The sequence below is a fragment of the Budorcas taxicolor genome, chromosome 2, assembly GCF_023091745.1.
Source record: "Budorcas taxicolor isolate Tak-1 chromosome 2, Takin1.1, whole genome shotgun sequence".
Taxonomy (NCBI): Eukaryota; Metazoa; Chordata; class Mammalia; order Artiodactyla; family Bovidae; genus Budorcas; species Budorcas taxicolor.
The window spans coordinates 41,754,597-41,776,367 of NC_068911.1; the positions used below are offsets into that span (position 1 = coordinate 41,754,597).

The 21,771-nt window shown below is 62.5% G+C and overlaps 3 protein-coding genes across 3 annotated transcripts; 2 read left to right on the plus strand and 1 right to left on the minus strand.

Moving 5' to 3' along the window:
- The first annotated feature begins 92 nt into the window (after positions 1–92).
- On the plus strand, positions 93–8,755 carry CCDC154 (coiled-coil domain containing 154). Its single transcript, XM_052652504.1, has 18 exons — positions 93–98; positions 1,379–1,491; positions 1,574–1,804; positions 1,891–2,089; positions 2,234–2,265; positions 2,564–2,659; positions 3,095–3,218; positions 4,679–4,780; positions 4,855–4,983; positions 5,230–5,351; positions 5,643–5,769; positions 5,848–5,991; positions 6,839–6,952; positions 7,024–7,100; positions 7,469–7,586; positions 7,981–8,067; positions 8,331–8,518; positions 8,626–8,755. The coding sequence occupies exons 1-18, from the start codon at positions 93–95 to the stop codon at positions 8,753–8,755; spliced, it is 2,139 nt and encodes a 712-aa protein (XP_052508464.1).
- Positions 8,756–9,379: 624 nt separating this feature from the next.
- On the minus strand, positions 9,380–11,464 carry PERCC1 (proline and glutamate rich with coiled coil 1). Its single transcript, XM_052635848.1, has 2 exons — positions 11,431–11,464; positions 9,380–10,207 (listed from the first exon to the last, which is right to left on the minus strand). Exon 2 carries the CDS (start codon positions 10,172–10,174, stop codon positions 9,380–9,382), a length of 795 nt encoding a protein of 264 aa, XP_052491808.1. The 5' UTR covers positions 10,175–10,207; positions 11,431–11,464.
- Positions 11,465–17,877: 6,413 nt separating this feature from the next.
- Positions 17,878–18,822, plus strand: LOC128043498 (protein CCSMST1). Its single transcript, XM_052635852.1, has 2 exons — positions 17,878–17,931; positions 18,008–18,822. Exons 1-2 carry the CDS (start codon positions 17,912–17,914, stop codon positions 18,381–18,383), a joined length of 396 nt encoding a protein of 131 aa, XP_052491812.1. The 5' UTR covers positions 17,878–17,911; the 3' UTR covers positions 18,384–18,822.
- Positions 18,823–21,771: the final 2,949 nt, after the last annotated feature.

The window sequence follows — 21,771 nt, forward strand, 5'->3', positions numbered from 1 at the left end:
CCCAGTGTGGACCCTGATCCAGCACCCAGGATTCACGGGCTCACAGGGGTGGAGGGGGGGAATACCCCAGTGGGGATGCCCCTGAGTGGGGGATGCAGGTGAGGGACTCAGAGACCCCTGGATGGGCAAGTGCCTGGGGACACCCCATGCCCCAGGGAGGGTGGACCCCAGCCACCACATCCTCGTCCATGTTGCTCCTGGGACCACCATAGAGCCCTTGGAGAAGGCAGTCTTCCCTCCGTCTGCCTCCCGACCACAGCCCCGGTCCCCACACTCGGAGGCCCCCAGGCCACGGCCGCTTGGTCAGAATGCGGCCCCTCAGTGCCACCCTGTCCCTCACCTGCCGGCCTCCAGAGTGTGTGATGCGGCCGCAGGGCGTCGGGCTCCCTGGGGAGGGGTTGTCTTTGACACAGGCACACCTTGTCAGAGGGAAGCCCCCTGACAGCCCTCGTGGGCAGGTCTGGCAACTGGGAGGGGGACCACCTGGGTGGGGTGAGGGGCCCGAGTGTCCACACGGGCCTAAAGCCAGACGTGACACCCCCAGCACCTGGTTCCAGGCTGAGGCATGAGGAGAGCACAGGCGCAAGGTGTTGACATCGAGAGGGGTTGGGCGGCATGTTAGTTACCTCCTTAGAGTGGACTGCAGGTCCGCTCGGCCTGCCCTTCCTTGCGGGGCTGTGCCTGCCCTGCGGCCGCACCCTCCAGGTGGCCCTGCCCCGGCCTCACCCCGTCGCCCCTGTGGCCCTATGCCCTTGGCATGGCCGCCCCTCCCACCGGGTGTGGTCCTGGCCTTCAGGCTCCCTGACCAGAGGGCGGGTGATCGCTTCCAGGCCAGCCCTCCTACCGGGCTAGCGGCTCCCTGGCTGACCCAGTGGCCGGCAGCCACTCCCCCAATGGGTGGAGGGGCATCCCTCGGGTCCATCTGAGAGTGGGCAGTTGGGGTGGCCTCGCTGGGACGGGGAAGCTAAGGGCTCGGGTTCCACCGGCAGTTGGGCCATGAAGTCAGGAGGTTCTGCTGGGGAGAAGGTTCCGGCAGAGCCCCACTGCCCTCCAACCTTGGTTTTGTCCTGGAAGGAGGGATGTGAGGGCAGGGGCGGCCTCTTTGCGCCCCATGTGCTCCCTCGACCCCGGAGCTTCCAGCTCTGACTCCCCACCGTTCCCCCTCCGCCCCCGCCCCTCACTCCCACCCCTGGGTCCGGCTCTGGGCAGCCGCATGACGCGAGCCGACCACAAGCGGTGCTGCAGGTGAAGCTGTGAGTGGCGGCTGGAGCTAGGGGGCCTGTCTGGGCGAGAGCTTCTGTGTCCGTGGGAGCCCCGGCTCCCCTCACAGCCCCGGCCACCTCGGGCTGGCAGGCACTGTCCCGCTTCTGTTGTCCAGCACTGCGTGTCCTCAGGCGGGGCCTGGACCTCTCTGAGCCTGAGCTTCCTGTGTGGACGGCGGGAGCCAAGCCCTCCCTGGGCCTCGCTGTATGCCCAGGGGGATGAGCCACGGTGAGCGCAGCGGGTGCCCGTGGCAGGGTCTGGGGTCCATCTGGGAGCAGCTCCCCCATCAGCCCCAAAGGCGAACTCCAAGGCACCTTCTTGTAGAGCGGACAGACAGCAGCCCCTCATCTGAGGCCTCGCCGCCCTCCCAGCTGAGCACCATCGCCCTGGAGGACCTGGGGCTCCTGGAGGAAGAGCTGGCCAGCCCTGAGCCCCTTAGTCTGGAGGAGGTCTTGGAGAATGATGCGTGCAGCCGCCTGCCGTCCGACACCTCCAACCTGGAGCAGGGCACCCCGAAGCGCTGGAAGCAGCTAGAGCAGTGGTGAGCCCCTAGGGCAGGCAAGGGAGCCTTGCGGTCAGTACCGCCGCCCCACATAGATAGCCGACGGCCTGCTCCTCGCCCCCCAGGGTAGCCGACCTGCAGGCTGAGGTGGCGTCCCTGCGGGGACACAGGGCCCGCTGCGAGCATGCCACGCTGAGCCTGCTGCGGGAGCTGCTGCAGGTGCGGGCCTGCCTGCAGCTGCAGGACACACAGCTGAAGAGGCTGCAGCTGGAGGCGTGGCAGGCGGCTCCAGCCCCCGAGAAGGAGGACATCCAGGTGGGGAGTGTCCCGAGGCCTGGGGGCAGTGCCTCCCCGGAGCCTGAGCCCCACTCAGCCCAGGCCCAGCACCCCGACAATCCCCGGGGTCCAGCTCCGAGGCCCCGGCTGCACTCAGCCTGTGTCTCTGCCTCGCAGCTCCCTGGCCCACAGCAGCAGAACCAGATGCAGGCTCTGGACAAGAGGTAACCCCCACTCACAGAGCAGACCTAGGGGAGGGAGAGGGCCTTAGGGGAAGCAGCCGCTGCTGCCCGGCCAGCGTGGGCCCCAGCCCCGGGATTTGGTTCCCTCCTACGTGGTGACTTGCTCAGGTTAGCAAATCTGTTCTCAGCTCCTCTCCAGAAGGCCTGGTTGCTGGAGCCCGGGAGCTCAGGAAGGGGGCTGAGGCTTGGCCAAGCCCCCACCCTGAAGGCTGCCCAGCCTGCTCCTGGCCGCCGGGAGGGGGCAGGCGGGCCCCAGGCAGAGATGCCTCTTCTGTGCCAGGCTGGTGGAAGTCCGGGAGGCTCTAACCCAGATCCGGAGGAAGCAGGCGCTCCAGGACTCTGAGCGGAAGGGCGCTGAGCAGGAGGCCAGCCTCAGGTGGGCCCCTATGGTGGCAGTCTCTGGACCTGCTGAGTGGTCTTGGGGGCATCCCATGGCAGGGCAGGCGACCCCCGCCCTGGGTGCCAAGCTGCTGGTTGACCAGAGGCCTCAGAACCCCTGTGGACACTCTGTGGAGAAAAGACACTCGAGCCCAGGGTCCGCACCCCGCCCCTCCCCCGTCATCACGCTCACAGGGAGCCCAGCTCTCACCATCCCAGGGTGGGGGTGCGGGGGGGACATGCACTAGGCTTCTGGCGTTTACCCCGGTGAGGTCAAACCCCCTGCTCTGCCAGCCCATGGATCAGTCTCCGCCCCCCGGATACAGGCTCAGGCCTGAGAAGGACTTGGTGTCCAGGCCCCCACTGCATCCCTGGGGCCCCCCAAGGCCATTTGGCCAGCTGGGCTGCCGTCACCTGCAGCCATTGCCCCCAGGCTGTCCGAGCTGACCGGGAAGCTGAAGCAGGAGGAGCAGGACCGCAAGGTGGCCTGTGGGGCCCTGCAGAAGAGCCAGGAGGAGGTGGGCCAGAAGGTGGACCACGAGGTGGCCAGGATGCAGGTACCCGGGAGGCCCAGGCCAGGCACAGGCATCTGAGCGGCCGACGAGCTGCCAGTGATCTGGTCCACGCCGGATCCCTCCCAGCCAGCGTTTCCTCCGTTGGCGGGCTCTTCCTTTCCCCCGCTCTTTTTGGTTCTGTCCATGTGTTTGGACCTGGGCCAACCCCCAAGACCCACGCTGTGCACCGTGGTGGCCACTAGCCATGGGGGTCTCTGCATGTCGGCTCCTTGGTCAGACGAGCCAGACCACAGTGCCCTGTGGCCGCCTGTGGCCGGCGCCGACTGCCACGGCCACAAGACAGAGCACGTCCTCCCCCACAGAAAGTCCATCACGAGCGCCTCCCCGTCCTGAGGGACCAGCCCCTGGATCAGGAAACAGAAGCTCATACCCTGAGGCCCTTCCCCACCCTCCACCCCCGCACATGGACATGCATATCCCGGTGGGCCCACTGCTGGGCCAGCGTGCGTGGCCTAGAAGGGGGGGCTGAGGCCGTGCACCTCTGCCCAGACTCTGAAGCTCTGCAGAGAGACCAGGCCTCGTGCCGTGTCCCCAGCTACTGCCCGCATAGCTCAGCTGCCCCGCTGCCTGCTGCCCCCCCTCGGCCCTGTGGGAAGGCGGTGTGCTGGCCCTGTCGAGAGGCAGGTGCTCCGGGCAGCATCGGGGCTCAGGGTTCCCCACGCCTGGCTGGCCCGCCACCCCCATAGTGCGCCCCAGGGCACTGAGTAGGCTCCTCAGCCTGTGGTCATCTGTTGCCCACGGCTGCTCTGGCGCAGGAGCCGCAAAGCTGGAGGGTTGTGACAGAGACCCTGGGCCCATCGACCCAAATGTCTGCCTCTTGGTTCTTTACAGAAGCAGCCGAGCCCGGCTCTGGGTCAGCCTGCATGGGGTGGGGAGGCCCGTGCGGGCTCAGGGCACACCTGCCCTGGACTGGCGGCGGCCCTCCCGGCCTTAAAAGGAGAGGTTGCCTTGTGCCTGTCGGCGTGTGGCGGGGGCGGTGCTGGGCGGGGCTGCACCCAGACCCCTGGCGCGGCAGGAAGGGAACAATGGAGGTAGAAAGGGGAAGGGCCTCCTCCCTGGGCCCTGGGGCGAGGGCAGGCAGCGTGCGAGCGAATGTGTGTGTGTACATGTGTTTGCGAGTGTGCGCCCATGCTCAAACGGACACCAAGCTCCTGGCAGGGGTGGGATCAGTGGCTGGTCTGCTGTGTCCCTTGGCCCAAGGATCTGGGGGTCACTGTGGGGACCATGTGTGTCCTGGGCCTCTTCATTGCCCTTGGGGACCAGGGCCCCGCCTGCCCACCTGCCGACCTCTGGAGGGCGTGACGGGCCCGGCCCTGCAGGTGGGGGACCAGAGCTGCCTCCGACAGAGAAGGCTGGGCAGAGCACAGCATGGCACTATGGGCGAGGGGGCGGGCGTGGGGGATGCCCACGGCCATGGCCACCGCGATGGACCCCACCCACAGGCCCAGATGACCAAGCTGGGGGAGGAGATGAGCCTCCGCTTCCTCAAGAGGGAGGCCAGGCTGTGCGGCTTCCTGCAGAAGAGCTTCCTGGCCCTGGAGAAGGTGTGCCCCTACTGGGGGAGGGGGGAGTGGCCGCGCCCCCCATGCCCCAGGCTCATGGCCACCGGCCGCTGCAGAGGATGAAGGCCTCAGAGAGCGCGCGGCTGCGGGCGGAGAGCGCCCTGCGGGAGGAGCTGGAGGGCAGGTGGCGGCAGCTGCAGGAGCTGGACACGGAGCGCGTGCGGGCCCTGCAGGGGCAGTGCCAGGTGGGGGAGGGGCGGTTCCAGGGGGAGGGGCAGGGCCAGGGGGAGGGGCGGTACCAGGTTGGGGGGCGGTGCTAGGCAAGGAGGGTGGGGACATTGCCAGGCAGCAGGGAGGTGCAGGCCCAGGTGGGGGGGACGAGGAATGCCAGGTGGGTGATGGGGAGACTAGGTGGGTGGCACGGCACATGCGGGCCCTGTAGGGGCAGCGCCAGGCGGGCAGTGTGCCAGGCCCCCTCCGCTCGGCAGCAGGAAGAGTGCCACCTCCTGGAGCAGTGCCGGGGCCTGGACAAGGCCGTGGTCCAGCTGACCGAGTTTGTGCAGCAGAACCAGGTGTCGCTCAACCGCGTCCTGCTGGCCGAGCAGAAGGCCTGGTGGGTGGCCGAGCAGGCCCTCGGGCAGGGCGGGTGACCTCCTAGCACGGTGCCCCAGGGCAGAGGGGCGGCCTTGTAGTGGGGCTCCCCTCAACACCCCGGCCTGTCCTTTGCAGGGTGCTCTGAGTGGTAGCGGTGGACACAGCCCAGTCTAGTGGCCCCTGGGATGACACCCATCATCTCGTCCCTGGGGCCTCCTGGAAGGCTCTGATGCCAGTGGCCCTGGTCCAGTGCCCGAGGTGGGGGCCAGCCTTGGCTGAGAGTCATTCTCTCTGTGGCACCCACCCCCAGGGACGCCAAGGGGCAGTTGGAGGACAGCCGGGCTGGGGAGCTGGCCACCTACCTGCAGGAGAACCTGGAGGCCATGCAGCTGGCCAGCGAGCTGGCCCAGCAGGAGACGCATGGTGCCCTGGAGCTGGTGAGGCCGCCGGGCGGGGGGCGGGCTCGCAGGGCCCCCCTTCCAGGCAGGCGGCACACTCAGCCCCGCTCCCCGCAGCTCCGAGAGAAGAGCCAGGCCCTGGAGGTGTCCGTGGCTGAGCTGGTCAGGCAGGTGAAGGACCTGAGTGACCACTTCCTGGCCCTGAGGTGGCGGCTGGACCTGCAGGAGCAGACGCTGAGCATGCGGCTGCAGGAGGCGAGTGTCCCAGACAGGAGGGGCCCCGCCTCCCCGGCAACTGGCCTCACGGCCCTGGGCCCAGAGCGCATGGGCTCCACAGAGTGGCCAGCACAGCAGCCTCCTCCTAGGGGTTCTTTGTCTTCTTTTTCTAACAGCTTTATTGAGGTTCAGGGCACACACCAGTCCACCTTTTCAGAGTGTGAATTCCGTGGTTCTTTGTGCGTTCTGAGCTGTACAAGCACTACCATGGTCACTTCTAGAACCTTTCCTTCCCCTCTGAAGGAAACCCCATGTGTTCGCAGACACTCCCAGCCCCAGGCAAGCACTGATCTGCTTCCTGTCTGTGGATCTGCCCGCTCTAGATGTTTCACATAAGTGGGACCGAACACTCTGTGGCCTCTGTGAGTGTCTCTCACTGAGCGTCGCGTGTCTGGGGTCCATCTGTGCTGTGCATCAGCACGTGTCTCCTTTTCTCGGCTGTGACATCTCACCATGGACGGACCACAGCTTATCCATCTGTCCGCTGATGGGCACTGAGCTGCTGCCCTTTTGATGCCCTCAGTCCTTCTGTGAACACACGTGTGCACACGTGATCACCCTTTGGCGGTGGGGCAGGCGCCTGTTTTCAGTCCCTGTCTGCACAGGCTTGTGGGCCACTTGGGGCAGGGAGCCGGGCCCGCTGTGTGCCACGCCAGGCTGTGTCCAGTTAGCGTGGACCTGCTCAGACCTGAGGCGGGTGCCCCATGCCCTCTAGGAGCTCTGCTGTGTGTGGGTGACCGTGTCGGGTCTACCCACGTGTCCGTCTGTCCTCCCGTCCCCCCTCCCCCTCCCGCTGGGCTCCGGCCCTCACTGGTGCCCCACCCAGACACAGAATGAGTGGGCGGTCGCAGAGCAGCGGTGGCGGGAAGGCCTGACGCGGTGTCGAGAGGAGGCAGAGGCGCACCTGCGGGAGGTGCAGGAGCAAGTGGACCAGCTGCCCCAGCAGGTGGGTGCGGGCTGGGCGGTCTCCCCTCCCGCTGTGCCTGCCCATAGCTGCCCGCCCACTCCACGTTTCAGATAGAGGCTGTCACCGACAAGTGCGTGCTTCACAAGAGCGACTCGGACTGCAAGATCTCTGCCGAGGCCACAGCCAGGTGAGGCCCGGCTCCAACAGGGCCAGCAGGGCCTTCGGGGCAGGGCTGCCCCCACCCCCAACCAGGGCAGTCATCTTAGCACCACCTGCGGGCTCCCAGGCCTCCTGATGGTGGGCGTCTTCCCCAAGCCCCCGCCCCGTGGCTGCCCTGAGCCCTCCCCAGCTCCACCTGGCCCAGGTGGGGCTGGGGCCCCAAGCTTTGGGCTTGGGTCCTGCTGGGGGCTGTCACCTCCTGGGGACCCCCCGGTGCCCACCAGAGGGCCAGCAAGGCTGAGCGCCCCTGCCCTACCAAGGGCCTCCTCCCTCCGCCGCCCTGCATGCCCCCGCGGGCCCTCCCAGAGCCCGGCAGCCCCGCCTCTGTGCCCACAGAGAGCTGGCGGTCGAGGCCGTGAGGCAGGAGCTGGCTGCCCTGCTCTCCTCCGTGCAGCTGCTCAGAGAGGGCAACCCCGGGCGCAAGATCGCCGAGATCCAGGGCAAGCTGGCCACGGTACCCAGGGCCTGGCACACTTGGCGGGGGCAGGGGCCACGCAGACTTCCCCCAACCAGGGAGGCTCTGATCCAGGACACCGCCTGGCGGGTGGGGCAAGGCTCATGGAACCAGCCGTCCTGCTGCTGACTCTGCACACCTCGGCCTCTGAGAGTACCAGTGGGGGCTCCCGCATGGGCCCCCGGATGCTGGGGCGCATCCACGGTCACAGGGGAGAAAGCGGCCCTGAGAACTGCCGAGTCCCGCCTTGTCACTGGGTGATGCTCCCAGCTTCCACCCAGGGGCCTGGACCCTCTCGTGGGAGAGCCTTCTGCCCCGAATGGCTGGGGTGGGGCTGCCCCCCGGGGCTGCAGACTTTCTGTGTCCGTGGCCACGAATAGCGGGCCATGTTTAGTTTCAGAACCAAATGATGAAATTGGAAACCAGCATCCAGGACAACAAGACCATCCAGAATCTCAAGTTTAATACAGAAACCAAGCTGGTGAGAGGCGGCCCCCGTGCTGGCCGCTCCTACCCCCCCAGGCCTGCAGTGAGCCGCCTGTGCCTTCCTCTGTGCGGGGCCTGATGCCCCACTGCCCTTGCCACCCCCAGCCCGGCCACCCCTTACTCTCCTCTCTGCGCAGCTGTCTGTCTGTCTGCGTGTCTGGCCCAAGCTGCGTTTCCCGGCAGATAAGGCCCGGGTTTGTCCAGAGGGAGATAATCCCCACTGGTGGGCCCCGTCTGGTCCGACTCCCTCGTCCACAGCGCGCGGAGGCAATGGCCACCCTGCAGGAGAGCGTGCTGCGCCTGTGGAGTGAGGAGGGCCCCTGGGCCCCGACGCTGAGCAGCAGGAGGGGCCCCATGTCCCTGGGGCGGCAGCAGCTCTTCGTCAAGGACGTGGCCCCCAACGACGTGGTCCCTGTGAATCACTGGGGCGTGTATCAGGCTGTGAGGTGGGCAGCAGGAGCCACCTTCCAGAGCGCCTGCAGGTCCGGGTTCGGGGGAGGCCGCAGGGCAGGGGATGGAGGTGGGCCCCGGGTGTGAGCAGTGTCTCGGGCAGGTGGCTACAGTGGAAGACGGCTCTCATGAACCTGGCAGCCCGGCAGACTCCCAGGAGCATGGCCTTGGAGAAGCCCCTTGGCCAGAAGCCCGCCTGCCGACTCTCGTCCCTGCCTGTTCCCCAGAAATAAATGTGCCCGCCCCATTCCTGTGAGAGTCCAGAGTTCCCTCCCGGGGCTGGGCAGGAGGCCCCAGGCAGAGAAAAGACCAAGAGGGTCTTTCTGAGCCTCCCAGAACCCGTTCCAGCCAGAGCCACCAAGCCCAGGCCCCACAGCTCCACAGGGCCTCCTGCCCACAGCACTGTGCCCCCCGGGCCTTCGCTCCACACCAAGATGGTGCCCCCTTCCTGCCCCACCAGAGAGCCCTTGGCCCAGTAGCTGGCCCTGGGCTGCTGTGGGCACTGCAAGGAGGGGCCACCCTGGGGCCAGCCGAGCGGGCAGTGCAGAGGGTGGCCCTACACCACTGGCTGGAAACTCGGGAGCTGGCCTGGGGGACATGGGACTCACCCACACCATGTGGACTTGAGCCCCCACCTCCAAGGGGCTGCAGCTCCTGCCCTGCCCTCCCTCCTGTGGGAAGAACCCCTGGGCAGCTCCGGCCCACCCCTGCCCTGGCCTGGGGAGCCTCCACCTGAGCTGGTCCAAGTCCTGGTGGCCACCGTGGCTGGGGGTCCCCTGGCTCCTTCCAGTTCGGCAGGAAGTTGAGTCCGGATGCCTGGAGCCCTTGGCTCACCCCCACTGACCCTCGAGTGATCACTAGGCCTCGGCCAGCTGCACCGCCTCCAGGCCCGGGGTCCCCGTGCCTAGCAGCTCGGACCCGGCCTCTGCTGACCAGCTGGCCAGCAGGTCGCTGAAGTCGGGTGTGCCGGGGTGCAGCAGGCCCAGGGGGCTGGGTGCCGGCTCCCTCCAGAAGGACGGGGGCAGCTTCCTCTGGGTCATTGGGGTGATGTGGCCATACTTGCGCTGCAGCCTGAGTCGCCGCCCACCCACCGCCTGGGGCCCCGAGCACTGCCGCAGCCCGTAGTCAAAGAGCTCGGCTAGGGGCCCCAGCAGTGGCGGCCCATCCCTGCCAAGGCCTGCCCCGCGCACCTGCCCCTCGGGGCACCCCGGGGAGCAGCCTCCTGGCTCGGTGGCCTCATGGTCTTCCAGGGGGGCGCTGCAGGCTGGGCGCACCAGGTCAGCACAGGAGAGCTCCCTGGCCAAGCTGCTGGCTGGGCGGCCATCGGCGTAGATGTCACAGGCATCGGGGTCCTGCCCCCGGTCCTTGCGGCCGAAGTACCGCTGGATGTCACCGCTGATGAGCTCCGAGAACCGCAGCAGCTGCAGCGGCGTCTCTGGGCTGCTGGGGTCCAGGGGGGGCACTTCGGGGGCCCAGCCTGGGCTGTGGGGCGTTGGGCTGTGCCCCTCTGGCCCCTCAGCCTCCAGCTCCTCCTCCTCCCCCTCCTCCTCCTCGGAAGTGTCTGGGGGCTCCAGGGCGGGCGGCGGGAAGGGCCGGAGGGCCGGCAGGGGCAGCCGGAAGTCACAGAGCGGCCGGATGACCCCCGCAGCCATCTCCTCGTGGAGTGTCAGGGCAGCGGGTTCCGGCTGTGGAGGGAGGCAGAGAGGGGACAGGATAGTGGTCGGGGCCCCCAGCCCTGCTAGGGGAACGGCCACTGCAGGCTTGGGGCAGGCGCCGAGCTCAGGGACGGCTGATGTCTGGGGAGAGACGAGGTGGTGGTCCGCGGGCGGGTGGGCGCGGCGGGAGAGGGCGTGCTGGCCACGGTCACCCCGAGGGGCGGGTTCATCCTGCCCTGTGGGCTGGGGGCCTGGCGACAGTGCCACTGAAGCAGCGCCTCGGAGACGGGAGCGGGCCGGGGGCAGGGAGCCGGCCGGGCGGGCTGCGGGCGGCTGTGGGGTCTGGAGAGCAGAGCGCTGTCGCTGACACACAGGCTGGCTGGTGGGGCGGGGGTGGGAGATCCCTTTGGTGCCCCCCATGAGTGTCTGGTTGGCAGGGTCCCCCCGTCCCTGAGGTGCCAGTGCTGAGCCCAGGAGGCCAGGCCTGGCCACCTTGACCCAGCTGTTCTGTCCCTGGAAGTCTGGGGGCTTCAGGGGCCCTGAGGGTGACTCTGGGGGGCCTTTGGGGGAGGGCAGAGCCATTTCTCCACCCCCCACCGCCCCAGGATTCCCTGTGCTCTCTGTGGGGGGGGTCACCTGGCATGTTCCTAGCCTGAGGCTAGGTGTGGGGAGGTGGTGCAGGCAGGACTGGGCAAGTCACTGACAGGTTGGAGACCAAGGGGGGCTGCGGGCGGGGTGGGGGATGCGGGGAGCTGATTCTGAATGCGGGAGGCCCCCACCCCAGGACAGGCCAAGCTCCTCTGCTTCAGGGAGGCAGGCAGGCCAACCCTTGGCCAAGAAGCCTCCTGGGGCACCCTGGCAGGGGGCAGGAAGAAAGGGAAGGGGGTTCAGAGAGGGAGGGGGTCCCAGCTTCAGGAAACCACTCTGTGTGTGGGGGAGGGGAGGGGAGTCGGAGTCAGGGGAGCTCCCCTCCCCCGCCCCCTGCCCCTGCCGTCTGCTCACAGTTCTGGGGTCTTTCTTCCCTGCCTGGGTGTCCCGTGGCCTCAGCGTTGGGGCACGGATGGCTGCTGGTGGGGAGCCGAGCCTCGGGTATCCTGTCTCCCTCTGGCCTGGTTTTGTCCTCAATGACCCAGCCCTCCCCACCCTGCTGGTGACCCCTCCCCGTGGGTGGGTGGTCTGCAGAGACCACCTGGGCAGAGGAGCCCACAACCTTCTGCTGCCCGCGCCCACCCGCCACCCAGCCTGGCTCCTACCTGCCACGGCCTGCAGCTCCCGCTGGGCAGGCCCACCTCCACCTGGGCTCAGCATTTATAGCTGAGCTCCGTGGCCGGCCAGGCCAGCAAATATTTGATGACTGCATTGTCATCGCAGACTGGGCAAATAGAGCCCGTTTGCTTTAGCGCCCGGCAACCAGGGCCCCGCCGGGGGAGCCTCAGCCTGCCTGGGGACGGTGGAGTGTTTGCCACTCGCCCAGCTGGCTCACACCCGGCCGAGGACCCTTATCTCAGCCGCTGATTGGGGCCCAGACCCAGCCTTGTCAAATAGGCGGAAAATTAAATTTCATGCTATTTTGACTTCTGGAGTAGCCTTCTCTAGAGGACATCCTGCCTCCACAGCGTCCTGGGTGTGCGGGCTCTGGGCCAGCAGCGGCCCTGGATGTGCAGGAGGGCCAGAGACCACCAGCCAGGCCGCTCCCACCACCTCCCACCGCCCCAGAGCTGCGAGTGCATGTGCGGCAAACCCCAAGGAACCCCTGCCACCCCAGGGCCTCGCCCTTGGCACCTGCTTCTTTGGCATCTGGGTCCTCCTCCGAGGGACGTGGTAGCCCCTCCAGCCCTGGGGGTCCTGCCCAGGGGTGTCCTCACCGCATCTCCCAGGCGGTTACAGTCGCCACCGCGAGCAGGACCCCAGAAGGCCTGGACCCCGCCAACCCCCGCCCAGGAGCCAGGCCCTGACCCCAGCAGCTTCCCGGGCCATCCTCCCTGCCCCCTCCATGTGCTGCTGCCCTCGCCCAGCCAGTTCCCAGCAAACTGGGGGGCTGAGCAGAGTTGGGGGAGCCTCTCACAGCCCTGGAGGCCAGAAGCCTGAAGTGAAAGGTCCTGCCTGAGGCTCTAGCGGGGAGCCCACCCGCCCCGCTCCCTCCTGATCCCAGGCTCCCAGCCTCCGCTCATCGCAGGGCCGCCCCACCCAACCCCGTGTTGTGTCCCTGTCCGAGTTTCCCTGCTCTTTCGAGAACACCTGTCCTGGGACTGAGGGCCACTCCAGTCGCTCTGACCTCGCCCCACGGACCCTCCTTCCACGTGAGGTTCCCTTCTGAGGTCCATGTGGACACGGTTTGGGGGACACTGTTCTGCCTCGTCACCCACCACGTGTGGGTGCAGCTGGGTGCTTTCCTCCCAGACAGCAGCCCCAGTGCTCGGGGGACAGGTTCTCAGCACAGGATAGCAGACCCTCCCAGCCTGGCGTGTGCCTGGCCCCCAGGCCCCAGGGTCACTCATGGCCGAGATCTCCCTCCGGCTGCAGGCCTCACCTGCACACCCCCTTCCAGGGCCCTTCAGCTCCAGGCTCCACCGCCCTCTGCAAGGGGGCTGCTCCTCTCCCATTCCACGGGGGTCCTAGCGGGGACTGTGGGGGGACTTGCCCCGCTGAAAGCTGCCAGTCACTTCTCTGCCACCTGGAGGGCCCAACGCCTGCCTTCAGGGCTGGGTTCACCTGGCTGAGGAAATGCAAAGTTCTACCCTAGGGACGCGACCCGCCCCAGGCCAGGCTGGTGACCTGCCCCACAGAGGCCTTCGCAGCAGCCAAGGGAAGCTGGGGCTCAGGGTCCAGTGGCTGCCCAGGGTGGCTGGGACCCCAGGGTCCCTTTCTGCCCAGACACAGCCCCCAGGAGTGCCCTCCGTGACCGACCCAGGCCTGGACCATTTGCCGGGACCCCAGCTGCAGTTCCCTGTTGGGAACAGCCAGGGCCCAGGCCTGGGGAGAGGCTGGAGTCCGGCTAGGCTCTGGGTCAGCCCCACAGGATGGCGAGGGCAGTGCAATTTGGGTGGAGGCCCCAGGAGGGCCCGTGGGTCAGTCTCCAGCCCTTGCCTGTGCTGGGTCCCTGGCTGGGGGGCGCCGGGCTGAGGAAGGTGAGGTGCAGCCCTGCCCTGGAGAAGGTCCTGCAGTGTGGCCAGAGGGGGGCTTCATGAAGGAGGGGGTCTGCGGGCGCTGAGGGGGCAGTGAAGGCGCTGCAGCAGCGGGGACGGCCTGGCGAGGATGCCCACTCCCTCGCCCTGGGAACTGCCATTGCCTCACCTGGCAGAGGGACCCAGCGGGGCTGACTGAGCAGAGGACCCCGAGATGGGAGGCAGTCCTGGGTTACCCCACGGGCCATGATTCAGAGGGAAGGCGGAGGGGCCAAGCGCCGGGTGGGCAGACACGGGTCAACAGAACAGAGGGTCCCTGCTGGCTTTGAATGGGGGCAGGGCCTCAAGCCAAGGAATGGAGTGACCTCCAAGCCCCCTAACCCTTGGGGCCCCTGAGTGGGCCAGGGGCTAAGGCCCTCAGGCTGCCAGGCCCTCCGGCGCCTGCTTCCGGCCAGCCCCCCCGTCGTGCGCAGCGTGGGGCCTTCACAACTCTGTGCCCACCCGCCCCCACCTCTGCTCTCAGGCCTCGGCCCCCAGGAGACAGGCTCTGCTTTTCCAAAGGTGGTGGCCCTGCCTGTCCCTACGCACCCTGTATTGATCTTCCCAGGGAAAATCAATAGGTCCAATATGTCAGCTCTCAAGTGGCGCTACAGTAAATTACTCCCGCCATCAGGCACACTGGGAGGCAGCCTCCCTCCCATTAGAGGAGCATTAGGCCCGTGTAAGATTGCTCTGTGTGTGCTTTGAGATAATGAAGGCTGAGGTGTTGGTTTATGCCCCGGGGGCGGGGGGGGGGGGCAGGCAGGGGCATCGCTGCCAGTGTGGGGAACCTGTCACCCAGTGCCTTGCCAAGATTGCTGGGGTCAGGAAGGGGAGGGTCCTGGAGACACTCTGGGGGTGGCCCCAGGAGCATCTGGTTGTGGCTTTTCCCATCGGGGTTCCCTCGCATCGGAGAGTCAAGCAAACCCCAGCATTTGGGGCTGCTGTCACTCTCCAGCCAGAGGCCAGAGGGGACACACGTGTCACTGAACAAGTGGATTTCAGCAGGGAGAGCTCACGGCCTGCAGTGCAGGTGTCTCGGGAGGTGGGCCTTAACAAAGGGCTCTGGGTTCAGCAGTGTGTGGGGGGGCTGTGCTCTGGGGGCTGTGAATCTCTAGGGGCTGCTGTAACAAAGGATCACCAACAAGGCGGGGCGGGGGGAGCTAAAACAACACAGTTCCTTTCTCACAGTTCCAGAGGCCAGATATCTGAAACCATGAAGACTCTGAGAAAGAAACTCTTCCAGGCCTTTCTTTAAGCTTCTGGTGCAGCCAGGATCCTCCCAGCTCCTCAGCTCTTGGCTGCATCACTCCAGTCTCCGCCCGCCTCTTGGCATGGCCTTCTCCCCATGTGTCTCTGAGTCTTTTCTCCTAAGGACGCCATTTAGGGCCCACCCTATCCAATATGATATGCATACGTGGGTACTAAGTCTCTTCAGTCGTGTCCGACTCTTTGCGATCCCATGGACTGTAGCCCGCCAGGCTCCTCTGCCCGTGGGATTCTCCAGACAAGAATACTGGAGTGGGTAGCCATTCCCTTCAGGGGATCTTCCTGACCCAGGAATCGAACCCGCATCTCTTACACCTCCTGCACGGGCAGGCGGGTTCTTTACCACTAGTGCCACCTGGGAAACCCCATCCAATATGATATAACTAATTACATCCACAAAGACCTTTCCAAATAGGGATCATGTGGTGGGCTCCAGGGGGACAGAATTTGGAAGAACATTGTTCAGTCCAGTGTAGCATCACTTAAAAGCTGTATTTCTTTTTAGCCGTGCTGGGTCTCTGTTGTGGTACACAGGCTCCTCACTGCTTGCGGGCTTCCTCTTGTTGTTGAGAGGGAGGACAACTCTTCATCGCGGTGCTCGGGCTTCTCCTTGCAGTGGCTTCTCTTGTTGCGGAGCACAGGCTCTAGAGTGCATGGGCTCAGTAGTTGCCTCCCAACATGTGTGAGCTTAGTTCCCGGCCGGGGTTTGAACCCACATCCCCTGCACTGGAAGGCAGATTCTTAACCACGGAACCACCAGGGGCGTCCCTAGTATAGCGTCTTAATACATCTTGTCCAGAAGGAGGACAGCCATGGCTGGTGAATGACCAGAGTCCCTCCCCTTAGCCAGGAAGCGGGTATTTGGTATTTTTTTGAGGTTTGGGCCACGTCCATGTCTTGTCTGTGTTCAGACGTGATTGTCTTGAGCCACCGTGGTCATGGAGTGCCCTGGTCCAACACGGATGTTCTCTGAAGTTGTTTCTGTCCCACGGGAGAGCCCAGCTCTGAGCCCCAAACCAGCTCCCAGAGATCAGGGCCTGCTGACTCCACAGGACCCCGTGTCCTGTGCATCATGCCTTCACCTAGAATGGAGACCCGGCCAGCAGGACTTGGGCACAGAGGACATGTGGATTTGCTAAATATTTGTTGTGGCCTGCACTGCTCCTCCAGGACTCTGAAAGAGCACGCTAGGAGCCTGGCGGCCATAAGGGAACATCCATTGCTTCAGGATGGAAGGACATTTCCACGCTGTCCCATTAACATTAACAGCTGCCCCAGGGGCTGCTGAGGGCCCCTCAGGCAGAGCTCCAGTCCTGGAAGCAGCCGTGAAGGACAGGAGATGCCCATTTTACAGCCGAGGAAGCAGAGGCTCAAGAGGTGCCTGTCCAGGTGTCTAGTTTCTGTCACGCCTCCAAGGCAGTCATCAAGACAGTTTTAATGACCCTTTAGAGGCTGCCTTGCACGGGGGTAGGGTCCCAGCACCCCGCCCCCAGCCCCTGCCCTTGGCCTCCCCAGCTCTGAGCCCCCTCTGCTGGTCCAGGGCAGCTTGTGCCCAGATGCTGGAAAGCAGACCAACCAGGTGGCTGCATCAGTGTAGGTAGCAGCTCAGTCCCTAGCCTCAGGGTCCTCCTGAGGCTACCTGCTCAGGCTGTCTTCACCTTTCCCAGGAAGCCCTACAGGCTGCACACCAGAATGATTGTGGTCCATCCTCCTTCCTATAGTAGCTGCTCCTGGGGCTCCCTGTGGCTGAACTGGTTCAGCAGTGACTCTGGGTGGGGTTCTGGGGTGGAACAGGTAGGGCGGAGCCCAGTGAGGAGGACGTGAGCACACAGAGGCACCTCTGTTGACACAGCAGCTCTGAACACAGCCCTGGGTTTGGAGCTGAGCCGCCACCAGGGGTTCAGGGTTGGGCTTCCCCAGGTGGGGAGACTTCCCAGGTGCTGCTGAGTTAGGAAGAGCTCCAGTCCGCCACCCTTGCTCAAGTGTCTCCAGCATTCCTGGGGTGTGGCAGCATCCCCGAGGCTGGTGCTTCTCCCACCAGAAAGCAGGGGCAGAATATGCTTGAGGCAAAGGCGCTGAACCAGGGAGGCAGCAAATTACAGCTGCCAACCAAAGATTGTCTCGCCACCCAGTTCTGCAAAAATGAGGTCACTAGCCACCATAGTGGCTGACCTTCAACACACCCTGAAAGGAGTTAAGGGAAAACTGACCAAAAAAAAAAAAGCCCCCTCTAATGTGCTTTTTGTTTTTCAAATGTCACAGCTCACAAGGTGGCCTTGTAATCTGATTTTGTCACCAAGTGCCCCCTCACCCCCACCCCCAGCACATTCCCACATCGTCACAGAGTCTGTGGTGATGCCTGGGTCCTCCTATGTGGTCTCCAGACAGGACGGCTCAGCTGACCCAGGGCCAGTTTGCCTTGAAGGCAGAAGGCTCCAGTAGCTTCCCTATAGAGCTGACTGGGGAACAGGGTAGACAGGGAGTCCCGGGACAGCTCAGGGCTGCCTCTCCCGGCCTGGCTCCTGCAGGTGGACCGGAAGGTCCCCGAAGAGCACGCTGTAGCCTCCATCCACAACAATGGCGCTCCGGGCCCTGCGCAGGTGGTCCCGCTGGCCTGAAGAGGGAAACGTGCCCGAGTGCCCGTCGGCTCCGTGGGGAGGGCCACGGGCGTGCCCTGGTGCCGTGGGTGAGGCCCACGGTCCTGCGGCTGAGCAGTGCGCCTGCCAAGCAGGGCGGATGGTGTATATGCGGCGACGGCCGCGCAGCTCAGAGCCCGCAGAGCGCGAGGGCTGGGTGCGGGCCCGCGGCCCCGGGGCCGGGGACACTAGTCGACACGGGACGGACTGAAGTCCCACGAAGAGAGCAAGACAGCGGCGCGAGGCGGGGGGAAGAGGCGTCCGGGGCTGCGCCGTCACGGCGGGAAGGGTGCGTAGTGTGGGCCGTCATCGGGGAACCCGCGCTGAGGCGAGCTCTTCGGAGCACCATGCTAAAGCCCCGTCCCCGCAGACAGGCTTCAGCCCTGGGGCGCAAGCCCAGTTCGAGGAAGGCTAGCGCCGCCTCGGGCCGGCCGTGAACTACATTTCCCGGCATGCCCGAGCGGCCGACCGGGGGCGGGCCTGCTACGGAAGAGGTTGCAGGAGGACGTGAGTCATTTCCGCTGCGCGAGCGGGGGACCCACGTTCTGTAGTCGTGCGCAGAGGCCCGGAACAGCACCGAACTTCCGGCTTCGTGCGACGGAAGTGACGGGATTGCGGCGCGCGGCGGCGCCGAGCGCGGAGCCGGGGTCGCGAGGAGCGGCGTTATGTCCGCGCCGGCGGCCGGGTGAGCTGCACGGGGTCTCGGCGGGACTTCGGGCGGAAGGGGCGGGCGCGCGCGCTCACTGCTTTCTCTCTTCCAGGGCGCTCCGGGCGCTGAGACTCGTGCGCTGGGCTTCCCGAAGCCCGCCTCCGCCGCCCAGCGGCCGGGCTCGAGCCCAGCTCGCGGCCGAGGGCGACGAAGAGGATGATCCTCACCTGCCCCTTCGGTTTTCCTCCAGCAGAGCCGCGCCGCTCCGCTGGACAGTGAAGCAGTCCCTGGGAACCGGGCAGCAGCGATCCTGGTGGGTGGTGCTGCCCTTAAGCCTGTCCCTCATGGGTCTGGTCATTTGGTGCTTCTTTAGGAAGGAGACCAGCGCGGACCAGTGGTTGAGACGGATGTTGCTGGAAGAGGTACCGCAGCCTAGCGACACTTCTGAAGAGCCTGGAGCTCCGGTGGCCCACGGGGCGAGGACTTAATGGGGTGCCAGGAGCGAAGCAACAGACCTCCGCCCTTAGGCTTTGGCGTCGTGCTTGACCGTTTTCTGTCCCCGTTATTACGCGCGTCCTGAGACTGAGGGACTTGGATGACCCACCTGGCCAAGCTGACCCCTTGAAGGCGACACAGGATGTCAGCAGATCGGAACCGGCTCCTTGTCTGATGCTCGTTTCCCATCGAATACGTCGGAAAGCTTTCTCAGGTCCACGGAAAGGTTTAGGTCGCAGCATGTGCTGTTGGATTTGTGGTGTCTTCGTACATTATCATGTTTACAAAGCAACGTAGTGACACCTGTAGTCCAGTGTGATCTACTTTCTGAGACAGAGTGACTGGCAGAAGAGTTAAACATTTTATCTTACAGTGTACTGTGATGTGTATAAATTAATGTTTAACAATAAAATTTTAAGTTGGTAATGTGAAGTTAAGCCACTTCATTTTAAGAAAGGGAGCCTTCTAGTCATTTCAATTCCTTTTTTCCTGCCTCCCAGAATAGGAGCTGAGGAAAGAAACCTAAATGTAACTGGTGGAATATGATCAAACAATACCAGAAATAATGAGCATTCTCAGCTCTCTGTACATTTTTATTTTTAGCAAGGCAATCACTTTCTGAGTAGAGTAAAATTGGTAAATATTTTTATTGACAACTTACAGTATTTTGGGTATGTAAATGATTATGTTTCTCAAAGTACTGCTTAGTAGGAAACGTGCTTAATTCTGGATTAAATACACGATGCGTAAAGGGATGATTTTATTTACTTACCATTTTAGTAGAACATTTTATCTTGACTTTTTTGGTGCCAAAGTTAACTGGAAATTTCTCTCACTGGGATTGAAGACCACTGACTATGGCAGTGTACCGGTTGCTTGCAAGACCTCTGCAGAAGTGCTCTTAAGTGGCTGGCCCACCTTGGTAAATTATGCTTGTTAGGGAGGGGCAACTGAGTCAAGTATATTCATTTTTTTAAAGATGAAGAGACCAAGATTTGAAAAGATTGGCCTAATCATAGCTCAGGCTACATCCTCAGTTCCACTAGTAGCGGAGAATTAAGACGTCCTTTCTCTGGCCTGGAGTGATTGTGACCTTTTTGGCTGTGAACCATTTTGTTTGAGTAAGTCATTCAGACCTGAATCCTGGCTTTACTCTCACTAGCTCCTGCAAGAGAGAACTAACGAGAAGATATTTTGTTTTCATTAAAATTAACTTTCATATGATCAAAGCAATAAGCTATATTTGGAAAAGTTAGACACTGTGGTAAGCAGAAAGAAGAGAATTGGAAACACTAGTAGTCCTACCACCTAGAGATAACTGCTTTGAACGCTTTTGGGCAGAAGATAGAGAAAATTTTTTTTTTAAATCCCAGGAAAAGTTACTGAGGTCGATGATCTAAGCAGCTGTGCTATTTTTTGTATGTGTCTGGGTACTATCCCAGCCTTTTAAGAACATTCTTCAAAAGTCCAAAAAATGACAGCCTTTACAGCCTATCCCAATTCTCTTCAAGGAAGGTGCCTCTTGAGTGAGGAGGAAAAGGAGGCATCGTTTTAAAGATGCCCAGATTTCTTAATCTTGAGCCCTTTTTAAAGCCCAGTGTGGCTCTCTGTATGTGGGCTTCCCTGGCGGCTCAGTGGTAAAGAATCTGCAGGAGACAAGGGTTCCATCCCTGGGTCGGGAAGATCCCCTGGAGAAGGAAATGGCAACCCACTCCTGTATTCTTGCCTGGAGAATCCCATGGACAAAGGAGCCTGGTGGGCAGCAGTCCACGGGGTCGCAAAGAGTCGGACACGGCTGAACATGCACACACAGCTCTCTGCCTCTCCACTGGACTTCACAGGTGCTTCAAACTCCTTAGCTTGGAAACAATTCAGCTCTCCCAAACCTGTTTCTTTGTATCCTTCCCAGGTTGGGACCTTGGAATTATCCTAGGCTTCTTTCTCATTCCCTACATCCTGGCAGTCTGATCTGTTTTGTCTTCCAAAGAATTCACGGGCCCTGTTTCATTCTGCTTGATTTCCTTAAAAAATGTCATGTTGTTCATTTTTTGCTATTTTAATTTCCAGGTTTCAATGTACAGTTTGTAGAAGTATATTTTTTAGCCAATGTGAACATACAAAGATGGTAGTCATTCATCCCACCACCAATGATAGTTTATACTATTTTACTGTATTGTATTTGAAAAAACAACAGGAACTGATATTCTTGCGAACTAATGTATGGAACTGCTATATCTTGCTTTGTCTTGTCACATAAGGAGGAGCATTTTTCTTAATTCTCAGAAAGCATTTTTATTCTGTGCGAGGTGCTCTTAAGTTTATGCCAAGTAACTCTGATATCTTTGTACATCTTTGTCTGAATCTCATTCTTTTTTAGGTTGGAGTTTCTAGAAATGGAACAAATTAGTTTTCCATAAAAATCCATACCCTTTCCTTCTAGCCACAGTTCCTTCAAGGGTATTCTTGCTGCAGGTTAGAGTGTTGTTGGTTTTCTGTTCAGAATAACAACAGAAGTGCCTGTTCCAAGAGCTCTTATTTGTGCGTTCTAAGTTGCTTCAGTCGTGTCTGACTCTTTTCGACCCTATGGATTATAGCCCACCAGGCTCTTGTGTCCACGGGGATTCTCCAGACAAGAAGACTGGGACGGCTTGCCGTTTCCTCCTTCAGGGGATCTTCGCGACCCAGGGCTCGAACCCTTGTCTCCTGCATTGGCAGTCAGATTCTTTAGGACTAGCACTGCCTTGGGAAGCCCCCTTCTTTGTTTAATTTGCATTTAAAAAAAATTACTGGCGAGGCTGAACATTTAACTGGTCTTGGGAATTCCCTGGGGATGCTGGGAGGGATTGGGGGCAGGAGGAGAAGGGGACGACTGAGGAAGAGATGGCTGGATGACATCACTGACTCGATGGACGCGAGTCTGAGTGAACTCCGGGAGTTGGTGATGGACAGGGAGGCCTGGCGTGCTGCGATTCATGGGGTCGCAGAGTCGGACACGACTGAGCGACTGAACTGAACTGGGAATTCCCTGGAGGTCCAGTGGTTAGGACTCTGCAATCTCAATGCCGTGAGGGCTCGGTTAAATTCCTGGTCGGTGAACTAAAATCCCACAAGCCACCCAGCCCTGCAAAAAAAAAAAAAAAAAAAAGAATGTCTCTTATGCTACATATTTACAAAATAATATACTCTGGGCCTGGGTTCTTCTTCCTCAAATGCACACTGTGCTTCTTCCTTCAGGAACCACTGAGTTGGACCTCCGTGTGAGTCCTGACGGGGCCGGGAGCGAGGGTGGGGGGCGGATGCTGCCTGCCGCGGAGTTTCCGCCCTCTGTGCATCCCCTCCCACCCTTTTGGCGAAGGGTGTGTGTCTGGTCTCCCTCTTGAC